The 11,437-nt window shown below is 40.3% G+C and overlaps 1 protein-coding gene across 3 annotated transcripts in view; it reads right to left on the reverse strand.

The window, feature by feature from the left end:
- UNC5B (unc-5 netrin receptor B) overlaps positions 1–11,437 on the reverse strand; it is a 267,170-nt gene that overhangs the window by 35,269 nt on the left and 220,464 nt on the right. For 2 of the 3 annotated variants that reach the window (XM_068258271.1, XM_068258273.1), the window contains exons 8-10: positions 8,775–8,807; positions 2,449–2,643; positions 577–948 (exon numbers count right to left, since the gene is read on the reverse strand). In XM_068258271.1, the coding sequence (XP_068114372.1) occupies positions 577–948; positions 2,449–2,643; positions 8,775–8,807 (600 nt within the window). The remainder of the gene's footprint in view (positions 1–576; positions 949–2,448; positions 2,644–8,774; positions 8,808–11,437) is intronic. The other variant, XM_068258272.1, reaches the window with a different exon arrangement.

Raw genomic sequence — 11,437 nt, forward strand, 5'->3', positions numbered from 1 at the left:
AATAATGAACATATAGTGCAACATACATATATAAATGAAAAATCACATTAAAATTAGTTTAAGGTGGCCATTACAGTAATAACTGAAATACAAAACAAACACTGGCGCCTACCCATAACATTAGTAGAGTAAACTCATGTCATCTAGCAACATTCTGGGTTATTAGGAGCCATAATTGCAGCTTTTACTTAATGCGGGCCATTTCCAGTCATAATTGTGTGGAAGCATATGGTAATGTCAGCAAAGACATCACTACAGCCTTTAGTGTTAATCCATACACAAATATATATTAAAAAACATTTTTTGGACATGAATAGAATTGATTTGAAAGGCTTTTTGTTAGGGAAACAGAAGAGATCTTAAATAGTTATGCTCAATGATCTCTAACATACACACAATAAACGAGGAAGAGGACAAAAACGTAATCACATTGTTCAGATTGATAATAAGTAGAAATATACATGACCTGGTTTCATGGAGGCCACAACAATATGCAAAAGTTTTAGTTTGACATAGGTGGTTATGAATCAAAAAGTATATACTTGTAACAACAGATTAGTGACCAAGATAACTTACCTGTGTTGGGAAAGGTCAGTCTTCCACCTAGAGCTCCAAATGTGCCCGTCACACTGTTACTGGAGTCTCGAGGTAAAGTCAGGAGATGTTGGCTGCTCATGGTCTTATTCCTTGCATTAATGAGGTTGGTGTCTGATGGATATGTCCCTACAGGCTTTGGACCAAGCAGGTCATCATGTATCCCAGGAGATGATCCCATTGGAGATGAATTGTAGACCTTAATCTTTAAGTTTGGGAGTGGATCCAACAACGGAGAGTTGGTCATAGGGATTTTGTCAGCTGAGTCCTGCAATGCATACATATGGCCTCGATATATCCCAGCATTAGCCGTTAGATCTGGCTGCATTGATGGATGAAGTAAATGAGAATTATCTGTTAAAGAAAAATATGTAGATTGTGATTACATTTCACTTGAACAGATTTCTATGTACCCTTCATCCACAGGAACCCTATAACTTTACGATGGTCACTTTAATATAAGAATCACTTGATTAGAGTACACCTGCTAAGGACTTGTATCCAATTAGGTTTTTCCTACTAGACATGAATAGGGATGGTCAATGAGATGCAAACAACTCAAGAGTTGATGCAGGATTATGCAAATTTTGTATGCCAATATATACAGCTTGAAAATGGACCAGTCAAATCCTACTTAGGTTGGATTTGATTGTTGCATTTTCAAGTATAAATTTGCTGTGAATGTGGCGGATGTCGGTCAGTACGATAACGGAATTTGGTTACCCTGTAACCAATCTCTGGGTAACGATGGTGTCTAACCTTAGTGGCAAGAGATAGCGGCGACATTAGCGTTACACTTTCCATTCACTTCTATCTATCTGCTGAAAAAAACCTTATGGTGTATTCCCAGCATAAGGCATAGATGGGGAGAGGTTAGTATTAAGCGTACTTAGGGGAGAGGTTAGTGTTAGGTGTAGGTAGGGGGCAGGGTAGTGTGTAGATAAGTGGAGTTAATGTAACAATAGAATAATACAAGGTCACAGTAGAATATTGGTAAAATTACCATTGTACTACTATAAGCAACAGACAATAGTAGAATGTGGGAGATGTTGCATATTCTATCAACAGCAAGATCCTGTGCCTAAAGTAACTAGTGGTGCTTTTAAACATATGCAATTTTTGAAGCCTCGTATACTTGAGCTTGTGCTTTGAACTATATTTATTTCACTGGAGCTCCTTTGTGGAAGCACGTATTTACTGTGGTGACCTGCAGATGTGATTACTGCTCTAGAGAAAAATAACTTTAAAAAAATAACTATTTAAAAAAACAAGACTTTAATCATAGTTATTAGTGTGCCCTGGCCATATGCAAATTTGATTTCTTTACTTGAATTTAGCCCTGCATTGATTTCTCATCAAGACCAAGTTTGTCTTCCATTGACACAATTAGATGTTGTTATTTTTTTTTCTCATCATGCTCACACCTTGAAGTGATTATGAACTGGATAACATATTATATAACTGTTAGCCAGTAGGAGAAAATAATCCATAAATTATACTGGCACATCGCCTGAGACTCCTAGATGATGACTGCCAAACATCTAATTAAAATATACAGCTAGTTTCCTAAGTTATCCTAAACAGCAGCACTTTTATAGCACAGGATATTGGGTGGGTTCAGAAGAATGATAACATATGATAGCCATTACCTTCCCATCCTCTGCATTCACGTCACAGATCTGTAAACAGTAATTACAAAATACAGCGTGCAATCACAATTCCCTTAACAGAGCACTGTCGTTATCAACCTCATCTGTTTTGTTATTAAGACCATCTGGCAGCACCCCAGAAGGCAGAAGATAATGAGCGAACACAGTAGTGAATAGGTGAGGGTGTCAAGCACATTAGCCATACCATGCCTAGAAGTCTTGAAGTTCACCGGATGAAAGCCTCCCGTAAGGGCTGCTGAAGAGTCAGTGATGTCCGTGTCGAAATCTCGGCAGTTCCGCCGGTACACGACTACGCCGACGGCCATGAGTATAACTATAAAGATGAAAATTGCAACCACCAGTCCAGCATAGAGAGCAACGTCCCCTGTCGAGTCCAACACTAACAGAGAGAAAATAAATCCAGCATTATAAAAAAAAAAAAAAAGAGTCAATACCTAGAAAAGCAATAAAGCGTATAAAGGTGATGCATAAAAATGCATGCAAAACTTAAAGCCTTAAGCAATAGTCACTGCACTCATTTTGGCTACAAAATTAAAAAGTTGAAGTGAACAAAGTAGTTCATAGTTTACTCTTTTCTAAACAAAAATATTCAATCTACCATATATACTAAAGTACAAGTCCATACATTTTGGTTTAACTTTAATTAATAAAGGGGCTGACTTATGTCTTGGTATCTCCCACTCATACCCCCCCCCCCTTTCCTTCTTCAGTCTATGAGCCTTCTTTCCTTTAGTGTCACTGAGCAAATCATCAGGAGATTATACACACTAGAGAGGATTGCCATCTGGTTGCATCTCACAGGAACATGCAACTTATGCACTGTTTGTTGTGCTTCCCTGCGGTGCTCTGCAGTACTGCATCAAGTAGCAACTGTTATGCGGAAACTACATTTGTTATAAGAAGGGTATGCCTGATAAAAGGGCTGGCATGTGACTATATTTGTTATTGATGCAATGAAATGGCTATAATGTCTAAATGGCTATATTTTACCCTGTGGTGACTCATGCACGAGTGTTCACAATTTTCAAATTCTTGGGACCGTTTCCACTTTTGCCCGATTTCACGCACACAAGTCCAGAATTGCAGCCTACTGAAATCAATAGGCTTTTTCCGAATTTGCATACGTGACAAAAAAACCTGCAGCACTGCTTCTGAATTCCGGACAATGCAACCAAATCCCTATAACCATGGATAGCATAGTTACAGGGATTCAGATGCGTAATCTCGCTGCACAAGTGCCGATGTTCGTCTCGGAGATGGACGCCCGGCGCCAGTGGAAACCCGTACCTAAAAGTAAACTTCTACTCAGAGTCTACAAATATTCAAGAATGTCCAGTAATGATATGGAAGATCTCCACAACCAATAGTCAAAGTCAGAAAAAGAGCAGAAAATAATGTGCTGGCAATATGGACAGAAAATAAAATAGAACTGTATACGAAATCTTGTGTTTCTGCTGCTATTTACAAGGGAATTTTCACATCAGCTAATTTGTATAAACCCACAAGGCGATCAGCCGAGGCTATTTTGTTTAATTACATTTGAGCCTTTATGCAAAAGCCAGAAAAATTGCACCAATTACGGTATGAAATAAAAGCAGGACTACATTCGGTTGCTAAAAGAAATGTGACTGCTACACCTATTAGCAATAACAACACTTCTGTGAGACATTGTGAATACAATACACAAAACAAAACATTTTGGTGCAGCACAGTGGGAGATTCTGTTTATAGTAGAAAACATGGGATGGAGAATTACATGATTATTGATCAGGTATTCTTGGCATGCTACAATTTTCTCTCTTTTTTATTTTTGACAACTGTTTTACCCTCAATGGGATATACAGTATAATTTCTTCATACAGCTTTATTTCTTTATGTAGATTTATTTCTTTATTATAGATTTAAACATTTTAATTAAAACTATATGAAAAATATGAAATATAACACTTTATAAATAAAGGTTTCAGTGTTTTTGGTAAAGTTTCATGAGCAGAAGTGTCACTTTACTGATGAATTATAAAACAAATAAATAAAAGGAGGAGGTCTTAAAGCTCTGCAGATCAGTTAGTGACAAACGAAGCAAGCACTATTATTTGTGGCATCCTGCTCCGCCATTGCTCATTATCACTCCTCCCCTTTTTTATAAAACAAAACAGCCTGATCAGCAGTATTAATAGTAGTAGTAAAGGGGCCCAAACACTGGTTGATTTCAGCCATTGATCGATTAATTCTATGGAATTCTATAAAATCTATTGATTGATTTGCGTTCGATTTGATCTGACGGGATGGAAAATCTAGATCGCTCAGCTGCTGGCAGCAGATCGATGGCCCATAGAGTTGCATTGTATCTAATGATCCAATGATGCATTTAGATCGATTTCCAATAGATTTCATTCTGAAATCTATTGTAATTCTGTTCCTAGTTTGTGGCACACATCAGATAGAATCCTGTCAGATTGGACTTGACAGGCATGTGACAAAAATCTATCTGATGGTCGATTCTGCTGCAAATCTATAAGTGTATGGCCACCTTAACATGTCTGTGCAGCACTTATTTGTGAATACATCACTTAAATCAGTCTTCAAAGATCATGATTCTAGATGGCAGTAATTAAGCAGCTGTACATTATAAAAACAAAGTCTCCACTTGGTGACTGACAGTTAGACCTTGTTGTTCCCTAGTGTTTATCCACACTTCTATACATAATAATCTAGTGCCCTTCTCTGCATGGCCTGCTCTACATGGATGGGGAACTGTGCCATAATAACGAGGGGCGCACTAGTTTTTTTTTTTTTTTTTTTTTTTTTACTGCCTTCTATCCCTCTTTTTTGTGTATGAACTTGCCTTAAGAATTCACCCACAAAGTGACACAAACAGCAATGAATACCCACAAAAGTTCCCAAACATCCCACTGTTTAGCTAGAGTTGTGCTTTAAAGTGTAGCTAAAGATAAAAATATGGAAACAGCTAAAGTGGAATTGTTTTAAGGCCACAAGATTTGGGTCCTTTACCCAACTGCCCTGGACCAAACATGTAAACTTGCACTTTAAAGAACTCAGTGATTGCATGTTTGGTTTGTTTCTGGACTATGACCCACCATGCAATGACATCTATGCTGAGATGGAAGCACCCATGTATGGACTTCAATTGAGGAAATCTACTAGCATTGTTGTTTACATATTGTCAGATTCTATGCACCACAGTCTTATACCTGACCATTCTAAAAGTTCACAAGTGCAGATCATAGGGTTAGACTAAGCACAGACAGAGAACAAGGGCAAATATCAAACCAGCATGGTCAGCGGTAGCAAGGCATGGATAACAAGCAGCACAAGGGTCAAACTAGGAGACAAGCCAAACCAGGATATCAGAACCAAGCTGGAAGGGGAATGTGCTAGGGTTAGGAAAGAGAGAAACCAGGAGACGCCAGTAATGAAAGCAAAGGCAACTGTAGTGCAAGAAGACAGCAAAATTAACTTTACAAGGTTAAAGTTCCTTATGTAGCCAATTAGAAAGCCCCTTTGTGTAGGTAGGTGCACGTTCATGCCAATGTATGGAAATACATTATATCAAGGTCAGTACAAGGACAGCTAGAGCAAAGCTTGAGCAGCTGCCCAGGGCAACCAGTAATGCCACCAGCCTATTAAAGTCATGTATGCACTACAAGTGCAAAGATGTGGGCAGTGAAGCAACTTGCACGACTAAATTACCGATTTCAGTTTATACAAAGTCTGGGCAGCAACTGCATTATTTAGTTGGCTGCAAGGGCGTATTACACTTTGCAATATTTTAAGCTACATACATGCCAATGATAGGAAGAAAATATCATTCCTGATCATTTAGGGTGACAGTGACATTTTGCAGCTTAGCTGGCTACTAGAGAGGACATCACTAGCGTTGGGGGACAATGGTGCCTGCACTACATTTTTTCACCCAATGATTGTTTTGGAAAAAGGAAATTTAAAAATGTCCATTAACGGTACAACATCCAATCAGATGCCGTTAATGGTGCAGCTCAAAAACGAAATAGAATTCTATTGATCGTTCAGTCAATCCGAATCTTAGAAGAATTATTTTAGTCTGATCAGATTGCTTATTTTCTCCTCAGCCCGAATGATCATTCCTGGTCAATCGTTTGGGAAATTGGATTGTTAATGGGCACCTTTAGGAGTAGACATGGCTGTAATGTAGAAACCTTTTAATCATACGTTCAACATTGCCTAGTTGCTATTTCTTGTATTGTCCTAATCTACAGTGTCTGTTGCTTTAAACACTAGGTTTGTTTACAATGCAATGCAAGGAACATCACTACATTTGGTTAACCTGTCTGACTTTATATAGTGGTACAGTGATGTACAACCTATCTCTTTAACTGATTCATTGACATTTAGCTCTGACTCCAGATTACATTAATCGCACATCTCTGTCATTCACATTGGATCATCCTTTAGTGTCCTACCCAGTATGTCCTGCCTATAGCATTCCCTGTGGTCAACGTGGAGAAGTTAGCCATATGTTTGGCAAGCAGGCATCTCTTGCTGTTTCTTTTCCTAAAGAAGTCTCAAGGACAGATGTCCCCACAGTAAATGTGGCAAGAAATTTGTCACTATCAAATTCTAACCTATTCCAATTCTATTTTTCGTGGGAACTAACAATTTCTGGTACATTGCCTAATTTTGATTGAATCTGTATGTTTTCCTTTGTTGCACTAAAGATCAGTCAATAACTTTTAATCGGTTTCATCAATGCTAGTAAAGGCCCATACACACACATGATTAAAATTAGCTTAGGCGGTCGATAACGTCCGCCTCAGCCAACAATCAGGTGTGTGTACATGGCCCCGACCCACAAGTGATCCGCCTGGTGGAACAAATCACCCAATGGAAAAACAACAGCTTTGGAGACACCGCTCCCCCGCCCCGCAACGTGATGCACACGCCACTCCTTCATCCCGCCTCTCCCCACATAGCAACAGAATGTGTTGTCAGCTACACAGCTGACACACCTCTGTACTGGCTAGTCCCAATTTTCAAAAGGTAGGCAGAGAGTGTGTGTGCGTGCGTGCGTGCGTGTGTGTGTAAACCAAGTAATCAATCAGAGGCCAAACATTTGTATTTGACAGAGGCTTGGAGCACACTTGGCAGTGCAGAAAACCATGCGATTTCTGCACTGTGTATTTTTATTTTTTTTTTACTGCGTTTTTGCATGCGTTTGCTTTTTCTTACTCTTTCCCCTAAGCAATGGAGTAACATACAGCAACATATTTGTATTTAAAAAAAACTGTATCAAAAACGCATTCCTCTGCATCTCAATTAGATAGGTTATGTGCATTTTACATGTGTTTTTGTAAATGATAAAGCAAGTAGTGTGTTTTCAAAAATACACACTGTAAAACACACTTATAAGCGTTTTTACATAGGACCCAAAGACTTTCATTATCAGCAAAAATGCTAGCATTTCTGCAAGGCTAGCGTTTCTGCCTAGTGCGTTCCTAGCCTGAACAAACACTTGTGATAACACTATAGTGCAGAAAAGTTCAAACGATAATTATTTCTCTGGGTGGGACATAAATAACAAAAATTTTAGTTTATATTAGGCCCTGTTCACATCAGACGCGGATGGTCTTGCGTGCGGAACGCAACGCATGCGAACGTACGCCATCCACGTTTGTGTGCGTTGCGTGGCTGATCCCATCACTGAAAAGTGAATGGGACAGCCATGCGTTTTTACAAAAAATGCGTGCAGCATGCGTTCCCGGACTGCACAGGTCCGGACCGCATGCAGTGTGAACATCAGACAGTGCACTCTATGCACTGTCTGATGTCGTGCGTGTCTGCCACCTGCACGCGTTTCCAAAACACGGCTGGAAACGCGTGCAGTGTGAACAGGGCCTTACTGAAAATAGGAATATGGCATTACAGGAAAGAATTCATCAGTTTATTTTCAGTTCAGGTTTGCTTAAAAGCCACATTTCTGCAGTGTCAGTATTGCACTGGAGCTCAGTAAAGGCTTATATATTATTAATAATAGAAATAGGATTTTGGATCTTCTTTGAAGACAACAGATTTATGTAAGGCCTATACATAAGGAAGAGAATAACTTATGTAATTATGTTTATGAAATAACTCCAAGTGCCCTGTCTTCAGGATGATAAATGTCCGATAGCTTTATTATTTCTTCCTCTCCTTCCGTTATAGGAACCTTGATCCTTAGTAGCTGAGAGTACAGTACTGTACTATAGCCTGCAGTCCAGAACAGCAGCTCCCAGCACACATATATTCAGTATTCTTATAGGTCTAAGCATTTAGTTGTTCTGTGTAGGAATACGCTAGGACAGTGTAGGTCAGTCAACGCCACACAACTACAGCAAATATGCTAGTCAACACTAATGTTCCTTCCAGCACTTCCAGTGTGAATGTGACCTTTGGAGCCACTGGTCAACAGTAGTCATGCAAAGCAAACAGAAATAAGGGGATGAACAAAAATGAAAGCGATGAAATGAAACTTACAATGGCTTTTTGGTTCACCTAAAATTCTCTTGTCTGTTAGAGACAAAAACCAAAAGTAAATTAGTTGCCATGGAATAAAAAAAATGAACGAAATATAATGAGTGGCAATGAAAGAAAATAAATAAAAGTGCATAGATTACATGATAAAGGATTGTGAATGAACATGTCTTGGAATGCCTAATGATATTAGGTAGAAAAGAAAAACAGAAGCAAAACTTAGTTCCTTGCATCAGTAATAATACAGGCATTATAATAAACCGTCACCTCATTTGGGTGCAAGGAAAAGTATAGCTGTGACCTGCAAAAAGTTTGTCAAATTCAATTCAGAACTCCAGGCAAAAAGCTAAATGCTCCATAACCAATGTTAATTGTTTTACCTTCCTTTACCTTGTCAATTGCTTTGCCAGTTTTGCAGCATACAAACTTTTCTGCCTCACTACACAGCCAGTCACATGACAATGAGGCCTGATTGAAAAGTACAGAGACCGCCTCTAATCCTCTTTCAGGGAGGTAGCGATGAGAATGCTGTTCTTCAACTCCTTTGAACCTGGAGTTGGGCTGCCATATTCTTCAGCATTCTGTACAGTGAGTGGAAGAACCTCATAAGTGCCGTCATGGCAGATGCAGAAACACTGATCAAATGTCCAGACAGATTGCCTCGCGTTACAATCTTCATTCCATATGTTTGCCATGACATCAAGAGTTTAATTAGCGCTCTTCCCAAGCTTCATTCAAAATTCAGTCACACACCTCTGCTGCACTCATAGGAACATCTTTATCCACCACAGTGACATGTATGAGGTGCACCAATTTGCAGTGACAGAAGGCTGAAAAACATGGCAGTCCCTCTGCAGGTTCACACATGCTGACCTATGCCAGTCAAAAACAGCAGCACAACATTCCCACGCCTACCTCCCTGTAACAGAAACTAGGACAGTCTCATTACTTTTCAATCAACCCTCATATATTACCTATTTTGGACTGGCACTAAACTTTCCTCCAGGAGTTATCATTTAGGGTCCTGATTCAATACATCTTTCTCCTGACTCTTCTCACAAGAGATGTGTTCTCATTGTATCAATAAAATAAATAAAATAAAAAAACTTAATATAAATAGCACTTTTCACTTAGCAGGTGATAAAAGGTATTTGATTGATAACACGAGAAAACCTTTGTGAGAAAAGTTGAAATGAATTGGGGTTCTCATTTCTTATATCGGCCCTGAACCATTAAGCTTTCTTGGATTTATTTCACCTCAAGGTATATTCACAAAAGGTCCGTAAACGTAATGTGTGCAAACAGCGCACGTTAAAGTTTATCACGTTTATTCTATTTACATAGTGAGTAACATAAATAACACATAAAATTGGCCTCAATTCATGAAGCTTTATCAAACACTTTATCGAACGTTTGATAATATACCTCATGGGTAAAATCTAATTTTGAATTCACTAAGGTGTTATAGATTTATCGAATGTTTTATCGATGAAATGTTCAATACATCTATAACACCTTAGTGAATTCAAAATTAGATTTTACCCATGAGGTAAATTATCAAACGTTTGATAAAGTGTTTGATAAAGCTCTGTGAATTGAGGCCAAAGAACACAACTTGCTATAGACAGGCATGACTTTGGCCCCGATCACCCTGGGAATTGCAAAACGTGATTGCGATTGCCTACCTTTTGCGATTTTGCATTGCGATGTTCCACGATTTTGACGCAATTGCATTTTGCAATTCTCATTTTTGTGAATAAGAATCACAATCAACTAGAAAATGCTGCATGCAGCACGTTTGCGATCGGTGGAGATCGGAACTGCCACAATGTGAGTAATCCAATAGGATTACATGTGTTACAGTGTTTTGGTGATCGCTGGAGATCAGCAAAGTGCAAAAAGCACCCGAGTGTGAACGGGGTCTTAACCACTTGCCGACCGCACGCTTATACCGTGCGTCGGCAAAGTGGCAGCTGCAGGACCAGCGACGCAGTACTGCGTCGCCAGCTGCAGGCTGATTAATCAGGAAGCAGCCGCTCGTGCGAGCGGCTGCTTCCTGTCAATTCACGGCGGGGGGCTCCGTGAATAGCCTGCGGGCCGCCGATGGCGGCTCGCAGGCTAAATGTAAACACAAGCGGAAATAATCCGCTTTGTTTACATTGTACGGCGCTGCTGCGCAGCAGCGCCGTAAGGCAGATCGGCGATCCCCGGCCAATCAGCGGCCGGGGATCGCCGCCATGTGACAGGGGACGTCCTGTCACTGGCTGCACAGGACGGATAGCGTCCTGTGCAGCCCAGATCTCCCGGGGGAGCAGGTAGGAGGGGGAGGGGGGAGAATGTCGCCGCGGAGGGGGGCTTTGAGGTGCCCCCCCCCCCGCAACATGCCTGCAGGTAGGAGCGATCAGACCCCCCCTGCACATCATCCCCCTAGTGGGGAAAAAAGGGGGCGATCTGATCGCTCTGTGTGGCCGCGGATCTGTGCTGGGGGCTGCAGAGCCCACCCAGCACAGATCCAAACAAACAGCGCTGGTCCTTAAGGGGGGGTAAAGGGTGGGTCCTCAAGTGGTTAAAGAGAAACTCCAACCAAGAATTGAACTTTATCCCAATCAGTAGCTGATACCCCCTTTTACATGAGAAATAGAATGATTTTCACAAACAGACCATCA

This window comes from Hyperolius riggenbachi, chromosome 10 (genome assembly GCF_040937935.1).
Source record: "Hyperolius riggenbachi isolate aHypRig1 chromosome 10, aHypRig1.pri, whole genome shotgun sequence".
In the NCBI taxonomy this organism is placed as follows: Eukaryota; Metazoa; Chordata; class Amphibia; order Anura; family Hyperoliidae; genus Hyperolius; species Hyperolius riggenbachi.